General features: G+C 33.3%; 1 protein-coding gene across 5 annotated transcripts in view; it reads left to right on the top strand.

Moving 5' to 3' along the window:
* The window catches only part of msi (musashi), a 584,216-nt gene that overhangs the window by 428,203 nt on the left and 130,840 nt on the right, over positions 1-25,173 (top strand). Inside the window, exon 1 of one of the 5 annotated variants that reach the window (XM_067780561.1) lies at positions 17,961-18,343. The exons of the other annotated variants lie outside the window; for them this stretch is intronic. Coding sequence (XP_067636662.1) covers positions 18,315-18,343 — 29 coding nt within the window. The 5' untranslated portion in view covers positions 17,961-18,314. Of the gene's footprint in view, positions 1-17,960; positions 18,344-25,173 lie in introns of those variants that run through there. 5 annotated transcript variants of the gene reach the window in all.

The raw sequence follows: 25,173 nt of genomic DNA, 5'->3' as shown, positions 1-25,173 counted from the left end.
CAGGGGTGACTCTAGAATGTTTGTACGATATGGGTATCAAACGAAAGGTGTTACTGAGCATTTTAAGAGGGAGTGGACACTAGGTCTATAGGTGGACGCCTTTTCGAGATATCGCCATTAGGGTGGGCCAGGGGTGACTCTAGAATGTTTGTACGATATGGGTATCAAACGAAAGGTGTTACTGAGCATTTTAAGAGGGAGGGGGCATTAGGTCTATAGGTGGACGCCTTTTCGAGATATCGCCATTAGGGTGGGACAGGGGTGACTCTGGTATGTTTTTGTACGATATGGATATCAAATTAAAGGTATTAATGAGGGTTTTAAAAGCGAGTGGCCCTTAGATGTATATGTGAAGGCGTTCTCGCGATATCGACCAAAATGTGGACCAGGTGATCCAGAAAATCATCTGTCGGGTACTGCTAATTTATTTATATATGCAATACCACTAACAGTATTCCTGCCAAGATTCCAAGGGCTGTTGATTTCGCCTTGTAGAACCTTTTCATTTTCTTCTACTTAATATGGTAGGTGTCACACCCATTTTACAAAGGTTTTTCCAAAGTTATATTTTGCGTCAATAAACCAATCCAGTTACCATGTTTCATCCCTTTTTTCGTGTTTGGTATAGAATTATGGCTTTTTTTCATTTTTCGTAATTTTCGATATCGATAAAGTGGGCGTGGTTATGGTCAGATTTCGCCCATTTTTTATACCAAGAAAAAGTGAGCTCAGGTAAGTACGTGGGATAAGTTTAGTAAAGATATATCGGATTTTGCTCAAGTTATTGTGTTAATGGCCGAGCGGAAGGACAGACGGTGGACTGTGTATAAAAACTGGGCGTGGCTTCCACCGATTTCGCCCATTTTCACAGAGAACAGTTACCGTCATAGAATCTATGCTCCTACCAAATTTGAGAAGGATTGGTAAATTTTTGTTCGACTTATGGCAATAAAAGTATTCTAGACAAACTAAATGAAAATGGGCGGAGCCACGCCCATTTTGAAATTTTCTTTTATTTTTGTATTTTGTTGCATCATATCATTACTGGAGTTGAATTTTGACTTAATCTACTTATATACAGTAAAGATATTAAATTTTTTGTTAAAATTTGAATTTAAAAAAATTTTTTTTTAAAAAGTGGGCGTGTTCTTCATTCAATTTTGCTAATTTTTATTTAGCACATATAGAGTAATAGTAGTAACGTTCCTGCCAAATTTCATCATGATATCTTCAACGACTGCCAAATTACAGCTTGCAAAACTTTTAAATTACCTTCTTGTAAAAGTGGGCGGTGCCACGCCCATTGTCCAAAATCTTACTAATTTTCTATTCTGCGTCATAAGTTCAACCCACCTACCAAGTTTCGTCGCTTTATCTGTCTTTTGTAATGAGTTATCGCACTTTTTCGGTTTTTCGAAATTTTCGATATCGAAAAAGTGGGCGTGGTTATCGTCCGATATCGTTCATTTTAAATAGCGATCTGAGATGAGTGCTCAGGAACCTACATACCAAATTTCATCAAGATACCTCAAAATTTACTCAAGTTATCGTGTTAACGGACGGACGGACGGACGGACGGACGGACGGACATGGCTCAATCAAATTTTTTTTCGATCCTGATTATTTTGATATATGGAAGTCTATATCTATCTCGATTCCTTTATATATGTACAACCAACCGTTATCCAATCAAACTTAATATACTCTGTGAGCTCTGCTCAACTGAGTATAAAAAAGTATTTTGTCATTATCGGTTGTTACCGATAAGAAGCCGACGAAGCTTTTCAAAAAAGACTTAATTCTTTGGTACTGGCGCCTCTTTATACCATTCATGAAAATGATTAAGCCATGTCCGTCTGTCTAGAAATAACAAACATCCATTAAATGTTGTCCTACATGATCGTGACATTATATCCCCGCACCAACCTAACTGGTACACATAACATGTAACTGTGACCGCGCAGAGAAACATCAATGTATTTGCATCATTGAACTTGACTAGTAAATAGCCAGGGGTACTACTTTTGCTATAATTTCGCAATAAATGATGCGTCTTATCTCATTTCTGGTTAAGTTATTATCATCAACTAAATTATTAGTTAGAAGCATCACTTTATGAGGAAAGCCTTATTATTGTTCGTTGGGTGCCACTTTTTCCTCTTCTGCATTTTTGGAAGCAACTGCAAAAAGGGTTGCATGGTGTGGACAACACGAATATAAAACCTGTGACGGACAGTTGAACAAGTAAGATGGCAGTACCCAGAAAACTTTGGAGTATAACGAAAAGATCCATAATACGGGGAAATGTCCTGGATGGTAACCCTTGTAACACGCTCTTGTACTGATGTAAGTTTTATAGCATTGGTGTAGTGAAAACTGTTTTGCAGTACAAACTTACAAAAAGTAAGTTTTCGTACTACCTTATTCATATCGTTTTTGTGGTCACATCGATTAATTAATGAAATTGTTTAATAAATCGATTTTCTATTAGAAAAGGTGGCACTGTGTGTCATCAGCAAGCTTAAGGAAATGAGTGAAGAGGTCTAGTGAAGTACACTTTTAAACTCTTTTAAGGATGAAACTTTAAATGACTCTTGAATTGGTCAGTTGTATCCTCTTCCACAACGTCTCATCAGGACGGACATGGCGACGGCTGTTTCGCTTATATCTTCTAAGCCTTTTCTCGCAAGAGTGGGATTCGAACCCGCACTTCTGCGATGATTGAATAAACACACTTAGCCAAAGCCGTGCCTTTGTTGTTGTGCAACTTTTGCCAATGGCCTTCTTTGTATTGATTTATTCTTCGGACAGTCACACTTTGTATATTTGTTTGTCCCAAAGCTGCGCTTGTTGTTGGTTGCTTTTGGTTTCTCTTAACATTAACTTAATGAGCAATAACGCTATTTGGGTGATATTGAAAAATTTATTGTTGTGTATTTTACATACTTACTTTAAATCATCCGTTGATGGATACATTTTTTTATGGATTCATTAACTTGTAATTGGATTTTTGAGTATCCTGGATATATGAGCAGAGATCAAACATCTCGAGGAAGAACAGAGGCGAGACAAACGTGAGGGAAAGACTAAGAACTGCATGCTTTCAGCTGTGGTCGAATTGGTCGAATTCGATTTGCCAAATCAGAAAAAACATAGCGACAAGGCACCAATTTCTTTGGGCGACAAAGTTGTGTAGTACGCGAAACTATGTGCGAACTCTTTTGAATTTTGTAATGCATTCTTCAGTCGACAAGGTCAGAGAGCACAAACACAAACATAAACAAAAAACGGTGCGCTTTTTACCATCGCATGCGAAACCGGTAAAGTCAGAAGGACCAGACGGAGCGAGATATCTAAGACTTTTCTTCAAGCTGTCGCCGTTCTCCTTAGACTGTCTAAACTGCTAGTTTCGTTGGACGTTCATTCATTCATTCATTGGACTATTGATTGCTTGTACTGGCAATTTGAGAGGAGCTTTTACCGCTTCTTAGCGGTACCAATCGATACCGACAAGCTATTATGTTCTTACCGGTTTATAATCGAAAATGAAATTATTTCCTTATCGGCTTACTATCGATTACAAGGTGATGTTGTTGTTGTAGCGATAAAGACGCTCCAGGAAGCTTTTGGAAACTGTTATCTATGATGGTTGATGGTCCCTTGCTGGATAGGGATCCGATACGTTCCGGTAAGAAACACCACTACGGTACATCCCGACCTTCTTGGGAACGATTTAGTATGACCACATTGAACGTTCTAGGCCATTCCGCCCCACTACCTACTTCCATGAGAACTTAGGGTCGCCAGAGCCTCGGTTGCTAAAGAAACAGGATTTGCTGAGGTTGACAATTAGTTTGGAGAAGCTATAAATTACGCTGGCAACCTCTTCAAGGTTGCGCTACAAACCACTTGAATTATTTGGGTTTTTTGGCACTTTTTAGGACTAGCATACCTGCCGCTGGTATATTTTAAGCCCCCAACAAATTTCTAACTCTCTGATTACAGCTCGATAACTTTTTGTTAACATACTGATAACACTGGATCACAAATTCCAATTTTTGTTCTGCACCAGAGACGCCATTATGAAATTCCTATGTAAAATCACCCCCTGATTTCGAAAATCAAGGTTATTTTTAATTCTATGGTAAAATTTTTGAGATATTTTCGAATAACGGTTTTCTCCAAAAAAAAAATTGGGTCCACTTAATCATATATATCTCAAGAACGTAAGAAGGGTAATAAAATTTGCTTTAAACTGTGCATACAATACTTTTTGCTGGGCCCTGCAGATTCAAAGATAATGAACAGTCATTACTGATTTTTTCCATTTTTTTTGTAAAAATATAAAAAAATTTGTACTTTGCGAGGATGGATCTCGAAAACTTTCCATTCAACAAAATCTATGGACTAATACAAAAGTTATAAGCATTCAAGTAAATATATCCATTTAATACTTAAGTACCCTACTGGTACATATGTGTTAATATTCGCTAACTAACTGATATACGATTTTTTTTGAAAAAACCGTTATTCGTAAATTTCTCAAAAACGTTACCATAGAATTAAAAATAACCTTGATTATCGAAATCAGGGGGGTGATTTTACATAGGAATTTCATAATGGCGTCTCTGGTGCATTTTGGCTGTAAACCAGTGTAATTAATTCGATTTATCGCCGGTAAATTTTCAATAAATAGTCGATAACTTCTCGATGACATATCGATAACCTTTCTTTAAATAACGGATAAGTTTTTGATAACATACCGCACCGTTCGGTTTCGGTTTCAGCTTCGGTTTCGAACTTTAATCTTTCCTTTTGTCTCACACTAATTTTACTTTTTTCCTGTCCTTTCCCTTCCCTTCTTTTTCATTTCAAACATATGTAAAACAATACACATATTTTCCAATTTTCAATAAACGACAAACTTTGAAAAATTTACAACAATTTCAATGGTAGTTTAACAATGTTTGCATTTCCATTGAACTGTACAATAAAAGCTTGCCGGAAGAGCAAAAATTAAATGGCAGTCATAAAGGTCAGCAGCAATAAGAAATCGAATAAGCAAAAGAGAAATTTAAAAATAACATCATACATACATATACATATGTACATATGTTACAACACAAAACGGACTTGCTGCAAATAATTGACGAAAGTTTACATTGGAAATAAAAAATGCAAATATGTAAAGTGAGCTGTGAAAAGCATATGGAAAGTTACAAATTTACATAAGTACAAACATACATTACAAAAACAAAAGCTTTTATCTGCATATGAGATGATACAGAAAGTACTAAAGCATGTAATACACGTACAATTCGATATTGAATTTGGCATGACCATATGAATGTATGAAGTACACATTTTCCAATTTTCCCATTTTCTCAACCATTGTATTGAGCAATTACATCATTTGCATAGCACACAACAACTTTATACCAATAGAAAGCTTACAAACAAACATTGAAATTTGTATGTATGTGTGTGTGAGTGCTAAGAATATAGTTGCATAGTTGTTCGGACCAGACAACTCCCCCGTTCACCCTCTCTGCTGTTGCTGATTGATGACAGACAAGGCAAAAGAAGCCATATAGACTAAAGTCACCAAATACCAAACAAACGACAAATTGGATTAGACATTTAACTTAACTTGTATGTGTTCTTCTTTTGGTTTCAAACGAGTATCATTAATATGCAGCCATGGATACATACACGCACATACATAAAAGTACATATGCACGTGCAAGGCAAATGGGTGGACGTTAAGTGTCCATGACTGACATAATGCCAAAAGTGTATTGAATGTTTTCTTTTTGGTATTATTTTTCAATTCATTTATTGCAAGGGTTCATACTTACTTAGATTGCATAGGTACAAGTAGTGACGTATGCGCAACATTTTACTGTAGTGCAGTTGAACTATTAGTTATATACAAATGTACATACAATAATTTGCTTGCGGGTTTTGCACTGTGGTCGATTTGGTATAGATAGTGGGGTACAAATTTTAGAAATGTAAGTAATTTTTTCGAAATTCGGCAAAAATCTAAGGATTGGACAATATGTTTTTTTTTAAGGAAATTTTTTTTTCTCAATGAAGATTTTTTTTAAACAATTTTTTTCTTGACAATTGTTTGAATAAATGAACACGAACACAAAAGCCAATCAACTATTGTGAACTATAAGTGCCGAAAATTTTTTAAATATGCAAGAATTCATCATATAATATGGAAAAGTATTTTTTGTTTTTTCAATAAATCAATACTTTTTTTTTTTTTGAGCACAAAAAAAATCAGCTCTTATCCATAAAATGTTTTCTGCCATCATACTTCATAGATCAAATTTTTTTTTGAAATTCGGAAAAAATTTAAGTCTGAAAACGTTTTTAAGAAGTAAAATAAATTTTTTTAAAAACAAATATTAGGTTTTTTTTAAAATGACCAAATTAATTTAAATAGTAAAATGTTTACATTAAAAAGAAGCTTTTTCATACATTTTTCTTTTTAATGGCCAAATTTACTTAAACACAATAAAAATTAGTTAGTTGGTATGTGAGCCAAGAACATATCATTATTTTCCATGTCTTCCTAATTCCTAGATTTTCATGGTTCTTAAATCGATGTTGTCTTATTTTTAATTAAAATGGCGAGATATCCTGAAAGAACATGTTTTTGTGTTCATAAACAAATTTTTTTTTTCATCATATTTGTAATTTATTTAATTAATTAATTTAATTCATTGTTTTTAAAACATTAAACAATTTTCATCCATAAAAATTTTTTTTAACGAAAATTTTTAAAGTTTTCATAAATAGTTTTAGTTTTTTTTTCTTAAACGAAGAAATGAAAACAAATGCATATCGATGAAATGTTTAAAAGAAACTTAAATAATTTTTTTATATAAAAATTGTATTTCTTTCGAAAGAGATCATGCTCTTTTCTTCATACTCTATAAACAACATCCGCCAAAAATTTTAAATATAGTAAAATGTTAAAAAAAATTTTCTCATTGAAAATTAATTTTTTTTTTTTTTTTTTTTTGAAGAACATTTTCTTATATCAATAACTACTTAAAACAACTTTTAAAAATCTTTTTTTTTTTGATTCGAAGAAATTCACTACTTTGATTTTTGGAATCTATACAAAAACAAAACTTTTTTAAAAACAAAAAAATGTTTTTTTTTTTTTCTTATTGAAAAACTTTTCCGAAACTTGTGTTCAAACAAACTTTGTTTTGGTATTAGATTTTCTTTGATTTTCTCTCCATACTTCATAAAATAAATTTGTACAATGGATTTTTTTTTCCGAAATCCGAAAAGTCAGAGAGAAGCAATTTTTATATTTTTTTTATGCTCAGCTGAGCAGAGCTCACAGTTGCAGGGCACTTATCCCAGATCGCCATTTAAAATTAACGAAATCGGACTATAACCAACCCACTTTTTCGATATCGAAAATTTCGAAAAACCGAAAAAGTGCGATAATTCATTAGCGGAGACAGATAAAGCGATGAAACTTGGTAAGTGTGTTGACCTTAAGACGCCGAATAGAATATTAGTAAAATTTTGGTCAATGGGCGTGGCACCGCCCACTTTTAAAAGAAGGTAATTTAAAATTCTTGCAAGCTGATAATGTAATGTTCGGTTACACCCGAACTTAGCCTTCCTTACTTGCTTTTTTTAAGCATAAAAGAAAAAATGGAAAAAATGGAAAAAATTCTATCATTGAAATAAAAAAAATTCAAATAACGTTTTTCTACAAAATATTTCTTCTTTTGAACAAATTCACTGAGAAATAAGAAAATATTAAAAAAAATAAAAATTTTTTTTCTCGTTGAACAATTTTTTGTTTTAACTTGTTTCGTTCATGATGAAAAATAATTTTATATCAGACTTTTTTTAGACTTTTTAAGAGACTTAAATTTTTTTATTTTGTTAATTTTTTTTTAAAAAAGAACTTTTCAATAATTCATTTAAAAATTATATTTCGCTTTTTTTCGATAAATTAATTTAAAAACAATAAAAAAAACTTTATTCATTATCTAAAATATCAAAATTTTCTATTAACATTTTTCTTATTCTTTCATATTTTACTTGACGGCTTTTTCAGACAACCATCTAGCCCAATACGTAAGCTTGTGGTAAAATTTGATGTTGCTAGCTGTTAAAATGAGTCAGAAATGGGGCAGAAAAGGCGAAAGCCTTCTTATTGAACTATCGGTTGTATGGCGGGTATATGCAATAGTGGTCCGAACCAGTCGATTCCGACAAATGACAAATCCCCCATCAAAATATGCCTGCTTACCAAATTTCATCATGATATCTCAAAAATTTAGGGACTAGTTTGCGTTCAGACAAACGGACAGACGGACGGACAGACGGACGTGGCTAAATCAACTCAGCTCGTCCCCTGATCATTTTGGTATACTTATTGGTAGGTCTAACGGAAACATATACATAAAAAATGATTTGGAGCTTTGAAAATGAAAAAAATCGACTTCGACCAAAACAAGTCCCAAAAACCAAAAAAAAAAAAATAAATTTTTTCACGAAAACACTCCTCAAAACCCAAAAAATATTTTTTTTTTTTTCAAAAACTGTTATCGCCAAAGTTTTTAGCGGACAAGTTTGAGTAGGACAGGGTTTACATGAAAATTTTTTAAGTAGGTCATGAAAAAAACCTTAAAAATCAAAGAAAAAAAAGTCAAAAAACTTAAATTTTGCAGGCTCCAAAATTATTTTTTTCGGTATGCTTAGTGGAACTTTTTTTCCTGAGCCCAAAACCTATCAAAAAATCGATGGCGCGATATGGGTTAACTTTCGTCCATGCAAATCAACCCAGCTTAATGTATCACCATTTTTGAGAAAGGTATGAAAAACCTCACATTTTTCAGCCGCTTGTATAGATATCACGCCCACTGTTGATTGGTTGCAATTATATGGTAGCTTTGTGTGTGTGTACGTGTGCGTTGTATTTTAGAGAAGTCGTAATTTATTTGTTTTGGGTGAGCTAGTAATTGTGCTTATGTATGCGTATTTGTAAACATATTAACTGGCCATCAGCTGATGTAATATGTCAATATCTAATGAAGTAAAGCAAATATAATTTTAATTGTAGAGCAGCAGAAGAAATGTGTTATACCGTAAAAGTGGCCATTACACTTTTCTTTAAGAAAGACTTCCGCAGACAATTAAAAAAAATATTAAAAACAGCGATGAGCTATATAGAATTCATAAGGCCGTCTTGTAAAACGAAAAGTATACTTTTTTTACCAGAGTTCATTTTGAATTTTGTTAAAAATGTAGCTACCTCAGTGAAAAAAGTTTGACTTTTCCTTGTGCAAGTGGGCCTAAGTAGCCTTTACATAACACAATCTTATAAGTTATCGATTTTTTATCATTTAATTATTAGTGTGCTATCGATTTTTTATCGATTATGTATCGAAAATAACGAAAAGTTATAGGCTTATTATCGTATTCATTTGTTATTAGCGTGCTATCGTGTTGTTATCAAAAAGGTTTGGATTTGTTATCGACTAGTTATCGACTAACTATCGAAAAGTTTTGGTTTATTTATCGATTCACAACAGCCGTGTTATCAATTGGATATCGATCATTTCGGTTTGTTACTGATGTGTTATCGATAAAATAAATAAATAAATGTAAGGCGCGATAACCTCCGAAGAGATTTTAGGCCGAGCTTCCCTTCGAATTTGCGTCGTGCCCCTTTTTAATTTTTCCTACAAATTGGCGTGTGTGTTATCGATAACTTTACGATAATTAATCGAAAATTTTAACAAGAGTGCTAGCGATATATAATCATATTTGTATCGAAAATGTATTGAGTTTTTATGGTAGTGAAACCAATTTGCTTTCGGCGTGCTATCGATTCCAATAAACACCAATTTACACCTCGTACTTCTTGAGTACTTAGTACTCACACGCACTGCTCTAAATTAAATATCTTTGTATTACATTTGACAAATATTTTATATAAGCCTTTTAGGTTAGTTGGCTACATACATATATATGTAGTACCGCCAAAAGTTCAACTACAAAACTTACCAAATGAAAATGCACACCAATGTTTAAAACATCAAAATTTATAATCCGCTCAATAGAAACTAACAGGATAATGGAAAAAGGAATTTTAAGCAGTAGTTGACCTACATAAATTTTCAACTACAGAACTCATGGAATTAAAATATATATAAAACCACCGAAACAATGCAGCACTTCCAACTGATAAGACACAGCAGTCGCTAAAAGCTCTACACTCACACTACCACAGTAAATGCAATGCAAGGATAACAAGTGAACATTTTTTTCGAAGATATTATGTGTGTGTGTTTATGTTTGTCATGTACGGATGTATGGGAGTACACGCCCACATTACCAAGTACAACTTTTAGTTTACCACAATTGTTAAGCGCGGCTTAAAAATGAATTAAGAGTTTTCTTAAATGTTGGTTGCACGACATGCTGGCAAACAGAACACTCACGCACACACAAGCGCATTAATATATATTTAATACATACATATACATATAACCAAGAACCTATTGTCTGCTACTTAGCACTCATTTCTATTCAATTGCATGCAGTTTCTCAAGTGTTTTCATGTGTTATGTGGCACTGCGGTTACTCCCAGTCGAAAAGTAATTCCACAAAAAAATTAAAAAAAAAAAAGATTCAGAAAAAGTACATATGAATAGAAAAGTTAAAGCGATTAATAACAATGGTAGTAGGTAGTATAGAGTAGAGAGCTGCTTAGTAAATGCAATATGAATTCTTACTCAGCAGAATTTTGAAATAAAAACAAATTTATAAGCACAATTGTATTTCGAACGACATGGAGGCTGACTGAATTCTTAGCTGTAGCTACTGCTGTCACTAACAAATACTTGAAATTATATTTTTCATTCACTGCACCGACTGCGCGTGGCTTGTTTTTAATTCCCTCGGCTGAATGTTTGTCCGCTTTTCATACAAATCTTGCAATCGATATCTAAGTAACTTCTCATTCAGCTACAAACGTGAAACTTTACACATAGGTTAGAACACCGTGATAATGCAACAAAAGGAAAAAAAATCCGTTAGGTGGCGCACGGATCGAAATAATTAGATAAGAATTTGAAAATTTTCAAACCAGTAACTTCTCGATGAGCTAGAGACTTGAAATTTCAAACTTAATTCAGAGGTCGATGACAGCCGATGACACAATACAAAAAGACTCGCTAAGGGGCGCATGGGATGAGATATTTAGAAATTTAGAAAAATCGTATGAAACGCAGGGAATATTATGTAAGTTCTCATGGAGCTACAACTGTAAAACTTCACAGATAGGATAAGACGCCGAGAAAATTTAAGAAAAGGAGAAACAAATTCCGTTATGCGGCGCACGGATCGAAATATTTAGATAGGTTAGGTTAGGTTAGGTTGAACTGGCCGGTCCATGAGGACCTCACATAGACTGAGTAAGTACGTAGTGTTACCAGAAGTTTGTTTTAACGACCAAACTTAAAAACCCTATCAAAAACCAGGACCTATGTTATAAAATAACTCCGTCCTCTTGGCACCCACTAGAAGCTTCCTAGGATTTGAGCCACTTGCTTCTTCTAGACCTGACAGCTGTATCACTCCTAATAGCTGGAGTCTTAGCCTGGCAAGCGCAGGGCAAGAGCACTGAAAATGCTCGATCGTTTCCTCCTCCAGCCCGCACTTCCTACATCTGCTATCATTGACCAACCCTAATTTAAAGGCATGTGACGCCAGAAGGCAGTGTCCAGTCAGAATACCCGTCATGAGTCTACAGTCCTCTCTTTTTAATGAAAGGAGCAACTTTGTTAGTATACGGTTGTAAGACCCATAATTTTCGACACTTTACAGCCCCGCGCTTGAACCCACGCCTTTCCTGCTTGGTCGATCATGTGAAACTCTCGCCTTCGCTTAATTTCGCCCAGTCTAATTGGGACGTCTACGGAGCAAGCTTCAAGAGATGTGCACTTTTTAGCTAGTTCATCCACTTTTTCATTCCAAATATTTAGCTAATAATTTGGAAATTTGAAACCGGGTTTTAAGTAACTTCTCGATGCTAAAAATTTCGAGCTTAATTCAGAGGTCGATGACACAATACAAAAAGTTTCACTAGCGGGCGCACGGACTGTGATATTTAGAACAAATCAAACGGAACGGAGGGAATTTTGGGATTGATTTGTATGTAAGTTGTCATTGAGCTACAAACGTAAAACTTAGCAGATAGGTTAAGACATCGATAAAATGTAAGAAAAGGAGAAAATAAAAATAAAATAAAAAAATTTTAAGCACTTCGTTTATATAAATGGACAAAAATCAGCGAAAAATGTTTCCTTATATAAAGACAGCTTTATTTTTCTGGACTTTTCTCTTGCACATTAAGCACGAATGACTTTGTTGCCATTAGGGGTTGCCAAGTGGTGGGTTATGTCGATGACCTGGCAATTATTGTTAGGGGAATACACTGAGGGACGTTTCTCAGTGGTGTCGTGACTCGGCATATATGGTGGTGAAGTCAATTCTCTTCTATGGCTTACTGCTCTGCTGGAGAGAATTAAACACTTCTTCCACGGTCAAAAGGTTGGAAGCAGTGCAGCGACTTGCGATTTGTGGCCGTCAATTTGGGACACTCCGAGGTTCGACTTTATTCAAATAGACTACTGTGGGCAGGTTTTCCCTCGTATTGCTACACTCACCACTTATATACCCTCAAGTAATGAATAGAAAGATGAATTAATATGGAATGATAGTATGTTGCACCTGTTTACGGGTGGGTCCAGGCTGTACGGGGGGTTCAAAGGTGAAGTTTTGCACCATGAGCTCGGTGTCGGTCCAGGCACAGATCACCGCTATAAGGAATGCGATATATGGGATGCTATCCGCCGCTCTTACTAAACTTAACAGCTTCTCAAATAGTTGCGCGGTTATAAAAGCGATAAGCCTTGCCCCTGTGAAATCGAGAGCGGAGAGGCATTGCTTTTGAAAAATGTATTTTATGGTCGAATTGAACGTGTCTGTCAGTGGAGGCTTTGGAATTCCGGTGGTAACTTTCTCCCCTGCTTCGGGACACGTGAGCTTTGAATCAGCTTACCAAAAGCTGGGCTGATGCCACCTCTTGCCGTTATTAAAGGTTTTTCGGTGTGCGCTTTATTTGTAGCTTTAACGCTTCTTCCATTCCATCTCCTTTTCACCACATCTATTCCTTTAACTGCTCCCTTAATTTTCCACTTCTCTTCACTTTTGATCCAAAATTTTTCTCGTCCTTCTCCACATTTCTCTTGTAGCAATAAGGAGACTTCGCAAAGGGGTTTAGGGAGTTTTATCGAAGTTGATGATCCTTTGCCAGATACAGATCCCGTATGTCCAGAAATATCACCATTAACGTACGCGCTCGATCATCTCGAAAATAGTTCTCGGGAACGGTTTACATGACCACATTAAACCTTCAGGCCATCCCTCCCTCCCCACCCCCTAGTTCCATGAGGAGCTTGGGGACGCCAGAGCCTCGTCTGTTAATGAAACAGGATTCGCCGCGGGTAGATGAGGTTGACAATTGTGTTGGAAAAGCTATATGTGACCCGGTCTATGAAAAAGTGGCTTATGACTCAAAAAAGAAATTGCGAGAAACAGCTGTTAACAGCTGTTTTTTTTAGTCATAAGCGACCTTTTCATAGACCGGGTCACATATATTGCGCTGGCAACCCCTTGACAGGGTTGCGCTACACAACCCCTGGAATCCCTTTTTCCGTCTTTTTTCTATTCGTTTTAATTTGGGTTTACCACCCCTCCACACTTTTGTCCTCCTTATTCCATTTCTTTTTGTCTCCCACTTATTTTCGCTTTTCATTCCTCTTGCTCTATCTCTTCGTATTCATATCCACCTTCCATCTCCCTCTCATTGTTTTGCCTTTCTACTTCCCACATTCGAAATCCTCCCTCCCCTTTCCCCTCCCTTAACTTGAACGCCACCTTATACTGTATCTCTCCTCCCACTCTATCATCTCAATCATATTTAGATACGCAAACGTTGTGGATACATGATTTTCGAGTAAAATCGAAATTAGTCTCTAGGGTTCATCATACTGTACTCTCACAACTTCTTAAGACTATTGATAAACTTTATTAAGTAACAGTACGTCATCAATACAATAAAAAAGCAAGTTTCTAATTCATTGCCTTCCTCTTTAACCCTTCCAATATGTTAGCAGCCGTTCTCTGTAGTATGCGTCAAATCGCTAACTACCTCAAGAACAAGTGGCATCTATCGTATCATGTTGCATGAATGTAACAAAGCACGTCGACGACAAATTAAGATTTATGCCGCCTACCTTTTGCGCCACCGGCAATTGTGTTATTAGACATTAGAGCTGAATGGAGGTGCGCGTGCCAATCGTTTGCTAATGCTATAGCAGCCCCTTCGACGGACAAGCAAAACTGACTCCCACAAATACAATAAACGGGCATTAAGATCATCGTCGTGGCTTTACTGACTCAAGTAGCTCAATACACAATTCAAGCTACTCGTTGACAATTGATTGTTTTACAGGGAACATTTTAGTGGCTGTTTCTTCTTTTTTCTTAGTTCTGTTTGGTTATTGTTATTGCTGTGGTTGTGCTATTGCTTACCTCTTTGCTACTTATTATGTTTGTGTTTGTATTTAGTGGCAAGCTTCGTCTTCTTTTGCAACAATTTGAAAGCAGGGCTAAGCACTCTTCTACCCATATGGGCATACGCACATACATACCTTCATACATACGTTTTTAAGCTGGCTTCTGACTAAGTGCATATGTGTGTGTGTGTTTTGCACTTATAGGGCTTAATTTTTTGTTGCATCCCAATTCAATCAGCTCGAAAAGCCGACAAACTAACTAAGCCCTCAGTATAGCCCCCCAGACACTCCTCAAAGCAAGCAACAACAACAACAATCATATAACATATATTTGTTTAAGAGTTTCAACCTTCCCATAAGTCTTACAAACAAAATGAAAGTGTATATAGAGGTAACAACAAAAATTACCAACTGTACTTAATATAGAAAGAACAAAATACAGTTGCTGCTAATTCAAATTGTACATGCGCCTCAAAAAAACTTTTTTTGGGTTTATGGAGGAGCGATCCAAAACTTAAATTTTATGATGAAATTTTACTCAACAAAAGTATAAAAATGACCTTAAATACGTCAACATTGAAAGCATTTTTAAAAACTGTTTTTAGTTCATGTTTTATTTATAAAATCTGTAACAAAAATGTATAACAAATTTGTAACTAAAATTGTTTTTGTTTTTATCTGCCTATTGATAAATGATTCAAGGTTCGATTCGAGCTCAAGGCCGCAACAATAATTTTTTTTCTAATGATAATTATTGTTATTTTCTAATTTTTCTAAATTTGAAAAATTGTATTTTGTTTTTGGAATAGTAAGTAGCAAATTTTTCAGACAACCTGCCATAGCTGCGCAGATCCATTTCGGAGGATGCTAAACCTTCATCATCAGTACGCTTTAGGCACGCTACGCTAACCATTTAGCTATACAGCGGTGGTTTGTTTGACTGGCAAATTTGCTACTTCTATTCCCTCTTACCAAATATATTTATTCAGTGTTGCGCCATCTGTCGCAAATCACTGATAATGCTGGATTTGTTTATTGTCAATTACTTTGTTTTGACATTCCCAAGTGCTCATGGTTTATTAACAATTCTGAACAAAACAGTTGACATAAAATTCTAAAATTTAAAAATTTGATTTGATATTTTTCTTTTTTTTTTTTTGGAAAGTTTGTTCATATAAAAAGATTATTTAAATTTTCGCAGTTAAAAAACTAAGAAATTAATCAAAACAAAGATTTTAAACTTTTACATAAGATTGTTTTATTATATGAGAAAATTATTTCAATTTTGGCAATTGAAAGGCCAAGAAATTGCAAAAAAATTCGAAATTAAAGTTTCTTTACATTTTTCGGATTTTCGAATTTTTTTTACTGTTTTTAAATTAAATTGCACAGCTTCCAATTTCGTAAATATTCGAAATTATTTAGAAATATTTTGTAATTGGCTTCACTGACTGCAATAAAAATAGTTGTATAGATTGTAAAAATTCTAAATACCATATTTGGAATTTTTATGAAACTTGCAACAAATCTCGAAAATTCAATGTTAACTTTCGAAAATTTTCAAAAATGGTCTAAATTGGGATTGCATTAGTTAATTTTAAGAATATTAAACAAATTAAAAAAAAATTTAACTGAATTGCATAGATATCACCTTTTTGAAATTTTTAGTTTATTCGAAATTTATTAAAAATGTTTTTAATTTAATTGCATAGTTTTCACTCTTTTCAAATTTTTGGAATTTTCAAAATTTTAAAATTTTAACTTTAATTGGATTAAAAAAAGTCTTAAAAATTTGTGAAAATTCTATATACTCACTAGGAAATTTCCAGGCAATTTGTAAAAAATTTTGAAATATCAAAATAAGAGTTCTTAATTTTTTTTAATTACACTGGGCTGCAAAAAAACGTCGTTAAGGCTGGGAAAACTCAAGGATTTTTTATGGAATTCGCAACAAATTTTCAAAATAAGAGTTCCTTAAAATTTTTCAGATTTTGAAAATATTTCAAAGTTTTTTTATTCGGTTTCACTTTCGCAAAATATTTTTATATTTTTTTTTTTTTTTGAATTTTTCGGATTTTCAAAATTTTTTAAGAATGTTTTATAATTACATTTCCAAGGTTTCACAGGTGTGCAAAAAAAGTCATAAATTTTTGAAAAATTCTAATTATATGAAATTTGTAAAAAAAAAAATCGAACTCTCGAATATTTGCGATATAATTTTGATGCTCAAAAAGTTTCTGAGAACTTTTTAGTATGAATTTGAACATTTTCAAAAACTTTTCGAATTTTCGAATATGTTTCTGGAACTTTTTAACACGAATTTAAACATTTTCAAAACTTTTCGAATTTTCGAAACCTTTTTGAAATTGTTTGTCTTAAGAAAATTAAATACTCACAAAGTTTCAGAAAACTTTGATATTTTATGGCGCCATTTCGGCATCTTTTTTGACGTTTTCTGCACATTTCTTTTTTAGAAATTAAATTTTTGTGTGTTGTTTTTTAATGAAATCTCTATATTACAAAACTTTAGTTTTAATACTTTTCATTTATTAATTTTCGAAAATTTAAAAATGTAATGAACTGTTACCGAAAACTGCGTAGGTGACGAAATGTTTCCGAAAGCTATCGCAATTTCGAAAATATTTTAGATACTCAAAATATTTTCGAAATTACGATAGCTTTCGGAAACATTTCGTCACCTACGCAGTTTTCGGTAACGAAATTGCGATAGCTTTCGGAAACATTTCGTCACCTACGCAGTTTTCTGTAACAGTTCATTACATTTTTAAATTTTCGAAAATTAATAAAAGAAAAATGTTAAAGATAAAATACTTTATTAAGATAAAGATTTCATTAAAAAATAACATAAAAAAATTGAATCTCTAAAAAAGAAATGTGCAGAAAATGTCAAAAAAGATGCCGAAATGGCGCACGCAACAAAAACAACTTTTGCGAGAATCAAACAAATAAATAAAATGAGCAGTCCCATATTAACTATGACCGACTGTAACTGCATTCCAGCCAAAATGACAACTACAACATTGCATTTTAAAATTGTTTTTTTTTTTTTTTTTTTTTTTTTTTTGTTGCTTACTGCTTTCCTTGCTGCCTACTGCACTATTACCAACGTTACACTTCATTTCGCAATTCAGTTGAAAAAATTCTTCTTCACGTCCGCACAATTTCCGGCAACCGAGTAAATTGCTAACAAAATTCTCGTTGATTTATTTATTTATTTATTCATTCGTTGCATTTATTTATTTACTACGAGCTGCTACTACTACGAGCGTTTTGCGTGTTGACTAATGTTAGTGTAATTTTTTTTTCGGTTCAACTGCCGGTTTTGTGAACGTTTATTTTCCGCTCGCTTTGACCACGAAAGTTATTTTTCTTATGGTATTTTGTTTTGGCCTTTAAAGTTTTTTTTATATTTTTTTGCGACTACTCCGTTGCAAGTGTGTCGCATGTTGCATGCTGTGAGCTAACTTAAAAAAAGCAACAACAACAATCCTCTGCATACATATTGCGCGCCCGAAGTGTTGATTTGAAAACTTTCCGGTCAATTGAATATTAACGAGCAGAAATTTTGAAAAAAAAGAATTTTTGGTAAAAAGCATTTGCCTTTTTTTTGTGCGATTTTTCTAAGCGGAACTCGAGCACAAAATTTTCGTCAAGATGAATTATTTGGATGCAATGCTGGCATGGTGAGGATTTAATTAAAAAGAAATATTTTAAGCTATTTTTTTATTCTTAATATTTTGCTTGATCTTAATTCATGTAAAGCGAGAAAGCATTGGCATTCATCTAGCTTCGTTTTAACACACTCACATGTAATTGGCATCCCAAATATCAAAATTATTGAAAACAATATTTTAGATAAGAAATTTATTTTAATTAGTTTCTACGCATTCAATTAAAAAATTGCCGACGCATCTCAAATGCATTCAATTAAGGAAATCATAAAAATATTCTAACAATTTGGCACCGTAATTAAAATCAAGTAAAAATATGTATTACAACGAAAATTGTGCAAAGACCACAAATATGTGGCAACAAGCAATAACAGAAAAAGTAAACTTAAGATGAAATTGAATTTTCTCTAGCATTTCATTCTTCTTACTCAGATCTCTGTAGAATTTGGAAAATTTTACTTGGGTATTTATTGCTTGTTGCTACAGAATATTGCACATTCAAACACACTTAAATACACCTTTAATAAAACAAACTCCATAATCCATAATTATAAAATAAGCAAAAACTTTCAAAATTTGCAAACTTATTTTTGTTGCTTGCAGAAGCCACAACCACTTTTGCAAATCACTGCAAAATCTGATTAAGAACTTTCGCTGCTACTAATCAGAAATACTTTTCCGTAAGTTTGGTTATACACACTTACGCAAATATTTTATAATTAACACATTGACAGCTGTGTGCACAAAAACAGAAGCACTATTATTAACAAATTTTAGCAGTCATGTTTTCTTTTCATTAATTTTCGTTTATTTTAAAAATTAAATTGTGTAAAGTGATTTAAAAAACATTGTCGAAAAAAAGAAGAAATTTATATTGATTTTTGAATTTTTTTCTGGAAGAGTGTGTTTGATTTTCTTGTATAAAAATTTTTATATGCTTTCATAGTATAGAAGTTTCTTTATAAAAATTAAAAAAAAAAATTTTCGAACCTTCAAAATTTTTTGAATGCACAGCCTTTTTCTTCAATTTTAGTTTTAGAAAGTACAAATTTGATGACTCCCGATATTTGTATTGAATTTTTAACTTTTTTTCTGGAAGAGAGTTTTTGGTTTGTTTTATATGCTATAAAAATATTAAAAATTTTGTACTTTTGGACAACTTGAAAGCTGTTAGTGTATAAAATAAAGCTCTAATAATTTAAAATTTGTATTTGTATTAAAGTTTAAAATAAAGTTACAGATTTGTTAAATTTTTTTCAAAAACTTTTTGACTGCCGAAACATTCTCGAAATTTTTATAATTGTTGGACTTAGTTTCCCTGAACCACAAAAAAATACTCTAGCGTGTATATCTTCTGAAAATTCGAAATACTCATTTTGATATTTGTATGAAGATTTTCAAAAGCTTTTCGTATTTTCGAAATTTTTGAAAAATGTTTAGAATTCCTAAAAAAGTTTTCTTTGGACTACAAAAGGATATACTTAAAAAATTTTTGAAAAACGTTTTCTCAGCTCAAAGCTTTTCGAAAACGTTTTATCATTGCTGGAAATGGTCTGCATAAGTGTTGAATATTCTAATAATTCGTTTAAAAGTTTTTAAAGCTTTTTGAGTGTTGAAATTTTTTCGAATTTCTAATTCTGAAAATGTGTAACAATCATTTTGAAATTTGTATGAAAACTTTCAAAATCGTTTCGTAGTTTCAAAAATTTTCGAAAATGTTTTTCAAAATTTTCCTCGGACTATTTGTAGTCCTTTTGTCCTAAATGTAATTTTTGAAAATACAAAAACAATTTAAATTGTTATTAAACTTTTTTTATTCTAAATTTTCTCTAATATGTGTTTTAGTTGGTGGACATAGTTTTCTCTACATTGCATACTCGTATGCTTAGTAGGCATGCATTTTAAAAATTTTATAACGATTTTTCTAAATTTCAAATTTTGAACTTTTTTTAAATTTTCTAAATTTTTCGAAAACAGTTTGTTATTTACATACTAAGTTTTCTGACAAACTCGAAAAGATTCAGAGATTCTAAATATTCATTTTTAAATTTTTATGAAAGCTTTAATAACATTTTCGAAATTTTTCCAAATGTTTTTACAGTTTTTAACACAACTTTGCCTGCAGAAAGGCATGCACAAAAAGTTTCTGAAAATGCTAAGGATAAATTTTTGAAATAATTATGAAAATTCCCGAACCATTTGTTTCTCATGAAATTAACTAATTAATGATATCCAAAGACTTTTAGAATTTTCGAAAACACATTTAAAAACTTCCGAAAATTCAAAAACGTGTTCAAAAAAAAATTTCGAAAAGTTTTTGAATGTCTTTAATAAGTTAATATCAGCAGCTATGAAAGGTTTGAGAATATTCATAAAAGTTTCGAAATTTTCAGAAATATTTCAAGGTGCTAAAATCATGAGTTTTTTCTTCAAAAATTAAGGAAAATAATTTAAAAAAATTTTTCAGATATTTTGATAATTTTTTTCTGCTATTTTTGTGCACACAGCTTCATATTCATACTTAAATCTGTGCTAAGCGAGGGTTGTTAAGCCAAAGGATACATCTACAGCTTACCAAATGACAAATAAATGGATAAAATATGGGATAGGTTGCACGCTGGTTGAAATGGGGAGATATTTCATCCGTAGAAAACTTGTCGACCTTTTGTAACAGCACTGAAATACTGGTGTCTATGTTGAAAAAAAAAAATGCTGCGATCTTGGCAAAACGAAATAGCCTCGGTTGGCTTATCTCAACAAAAGATTTTAGTCTGAGCAACTCCTCTTATTTTACTTATATTTAGCCTGCAAACCCAAAAAAAAAACAGTGCTTCACTCCATTCAATGGGTGCCACCACTCACATATTGTCATCAAAGTCCTCTAACGGGAGTTTAAGGAGACCAGCAGTTTCATCAGGAGTGGACCATAGGGAAATTATGTTAGAGGCGTAGATTGCACACTTCATTTGAAAAGATGGCTGGTGTCATGTTAGGACACATCGCATGCAGGGCATGGATAAGTAAGAGTTTAACCCGCCAAAAGGATCCAAAATGAATTTGGGCCAGCATGACTCGTGTCTGCCTTGGTAGTCTGCTATCATATTTTGCAGTATGGAATAGTGTATACTGATAACGGAGCTCACCGGTAATGTCAAACAAAACCATTCCAGCTCTCTATCCACTGAGCTTACTCACATATATTTTTTTGGTATTTGCAATAGAAATTTGGCAATGAAAACGATATTATTTATTGCCTTCATTGCAGCACAGGAAAAATTTCGAGATATATAATTTCAGACAACAACGTAAACATTTGTTTATTTGCAAAATACTCCCCAAAATTATGCCATTAAAACATTAACAATCCCAAACTTCGTACGTTGCTGCTCATCTTCATTGAGCGCGCAATGATGAAAACCAAAAAATAGGTCAAAATAAACGTAAAAACCGAGCGCCGTACAACGAATTGCATGCAAATGCAAATATTTACTGCCTACCCAAGCAACAAGACTTGAGTCAAAGTTTCAGCACTGTTGTTTTTACTTTCATTTTTCTTTTCCATTTTCAATTTTTTCCCAATTAATCTTATCACAATTTACTTGTATGCGTATGGGCCTTGGTGCTTGTGTGCGCGTGTGTGACTGCTGCAGATTAATTTGCGACATGCCTGCCACAAACACATGCAAAATCTTTAAATAATAGTGAACCTTTGAATTATTATTCATTCATATGTGGGTTGAAGTATTTTAAATGCTTATCCATGGCTAAATGTTTGAAAGCATTTCATAATCTTTCTTGTGTGTGTGTGTATGTAAGGAATAGTGGGATAGGTATATTTGTTTGTATTCACAGTCATTTTACTGTGTCAGTATGACACTTTCACCTTTCTCTACTTTCTATGAATTCTAAAATGTATTTTTACTTAACATTTACACATAACAAGTAAGGAAGGCTAAGTTCGGGTGTAACCGAACATTACATACTCAGCTGAGAGCTTTGGAGACAAAATAAGGGAAAATTACCATTGAACCTAGGGTAACCCTGGAATGTGTTTGTATGATATGTGTATCAAATGAAAGGTGTTAATGATTATTTAAAACGTAGTGGGCCTTAGTTCTATAGGTGGACGCCTTTTCGAGATAAAGCAATAAAGGTGGACCAGGGGTTACTCTAGAATGTGTTTGTACGATATGGGTATCAAATGAAAGGTATTAATGATGGTTTTAAAAGGTAGTGGCCCTTAGTTGTATATGTGAAGGCGTTTTCGAGATATCGACCAAATGTGGACCAGTGTGATCCAGAACATCTTCTGTCGGGTACTGCTAATTTATTTATATATGTAATACCACGAACAGTATTCCTGCCAAGATTCCAAGGACTTTTGATTTCGCCATGCAGAACTTTTTCATTTTCTTCTACTTAATTATGGTAGGTGTCACACCCATTTTACAAAGTTTTTTCTAAAGTTATATTTTGCGTCAACAAACCAATCCAATTACCATGTTTCATCTCTTTTTTCATATTTGGTAGAGAACTATGGCATTTTTTTTATTTTTCGTAATTGTCGATATCGGAAAAGTGAGCGTGGTCATAGTCGGATTTCAGCCATGTTTTATACCAAGATAAAGTGACTTCAGATAAGTACGTGAACTAAGTTTAGTTAAGATATATCGTTTTTTGCGCAAGTTATCGTGTTAACGGCCGAGCGGAAGGACAGACGATCGACTGTGTATAAAAACTGGGCGTGGCTTTAACCGATTTCGCCCCTTTTCACAGAAAACAGTTATTGTCATAGAATCTATGTTCCTACCAAATTTCACAAGGATTGGTAAATTTTTGTTCGATTAAATGAAAAAGGGTGGAGCCACGCACATTTTGAAATTTTCTCTTATTTTTGTATTTTGTTGCACCATATCATTACTGGAGTCGAATGTTGACATAATTTACTTTTATACTGTAAAGATACAAAATTTTTTGTTAAAATTTGACTTAAAAAAAATTTTTTTTTTAAAGTGGGCGTGTTCGTCATTCCAATTTCGCTAATTTTTATTTAGCACGCATATAGTAATAGGAGTAACGTGCCTACCAAATTTCATCATGATATCTTCAACGATTGCCAAATTACAGCTTGCAAAACTTTTAAATTACCTTCTTTTAAAAGTGGGCGGTGCTACGCCCATTGTCCAAAATTTTTCGAATTTTCTATTTTGTGTCATAAGGTCAACGCACCTACCAAGTTTCATCGCTTTATCCGTCTTTGGTAATGAATAATCGCACTTTTTCGGTTTTTCGAAATTTTCGATATCGAAAAAGTGGGTGTGGTTGTAATCCGATTTCGTTCATTTTAAATATCGATCTGAGATGAGCGCCCAGGAATCTACATACCAAATTTCATCAAGATACCTCAAAATTTATTCAAGTTATCGTGTTTAAAGACGGACGGACAGACGGACGGAGGGACGGACATAGCTAAATAAATTTCTTTTTTCACCCAGATCATTTTGATATATAGAAGTCTATATCTATCTCGATTAGTTTATGCCGTTACGGATTACCGTTATGAGAACAAAGTTAATATACTCTGTGAGCTCTGCTCAGCTGAGTATAAACAGATTTATTTGACTCTGGAAAGATGAATTCAATTTGTATCTTAATTAACTTTAAAATTTAACTCAGGCACACAACTAATGGAATATCTAAGCACATCTAATATTTTCCCTTAAAGTCATATTAAATTTAAATATATTTTCTAAGCATTTTTATTTCATGAAAAACTCTAACGAAAGTTTTTGCTGGAAAATTCAAAAAGCCAGTAATACTTAGATTTGGAATGATTTCTAACGGTGTATTATCGATTCTTTATCGCAAAATTTATCGACTTGTAGTCAACCAATTACAGAAAATTTATCGATTTATGATCGAAAAGCTATCGGTTTATTTTCTATTGAATAATTATCCATATGTTATCAAAAGGTTATCAATTTACTCTCAAAAAAGTATCAATCTGTTATCGAAAAGTTATCGATTAGATATCAGGAAGCTTTCAACTTGTTATCGAAAAGCGTTCTATTGCTTATCGAATTGTTATCAAAATATTATGGATTTGCTATCGAAAAGTTGTCGAAATTTTATCGAAAAGTTATCGGTTTGTTATCGAAACATTTTCGATTCGCTATTAAAAGTTTTCGATTAATTATCGATTAATTTATCAAAATTCAGCGGATGTTAAAAGAAAAGTTATCGATTTTTTATCAAAAAGTTTCGATATCCACTAACGGAGGTTCAAGGAAATTTTCAGTTTCAATAGCATTGGGCCAAAGAGACATAGGTGTTAGAGGACGTTGTTCCACATTGCGGGATATACAGTACGTTTGGACAGGAGAGAGGTTACTTTTACAGAATACAAATCGAAGTTGGGCCAAAGTGACGCGCGTCTCTTTATAGGAAGTATGCTTTGCTCTCGTGCGAGTCTCGGGTATTGGACTTTTTCAGGATTGGGCTGGGGCTTGTTTATGATTAAATTCTTATGCGCTTGATTTTTACCTAGTGCTCATTGTAGTAGCTCAGTATTCCTTTGTGATGCATTGCTTCTTCAATGAGTTGTTTGTTAGGATGCCCAGACTTCTGAGTATTTAACACAAACTTAATGTTCACAATTTGGTTTCCCTCCTTCATGAAGGGTACCCCCGCATCACGGTGTAGATGAAGTTCTGGCGACGTAAGACGACGTACCAACCTAGCTCTGAGCGCAGATGACAAGCGTAACTCCTTGTGGTGGCGAAGGCATGTTCGATATTTAAAACTTCAACGATATGACAGCACACCGAGGTATCACTTGTCTA

The sequence above is a fragment of the Eurosta solidaginis genome, chromosome 1 (assembly GCF_040869045.1).
Source record: "Eurosta solidaginis isolate ZX-2024a chromosome 1, ASM4086904v1, whole genome shotgun sequence".
Lineage (NCBI taxonomy): Eukaryota > Metazoa > Arthropoda > Insecta > Diptera > Tephritidae > Eurosta > Eurosta solidaginis.
Note: the sequence above shows the minus strand (reverse complement) of the source record. Positions and strands in the feature narration are given on the sequence as shown.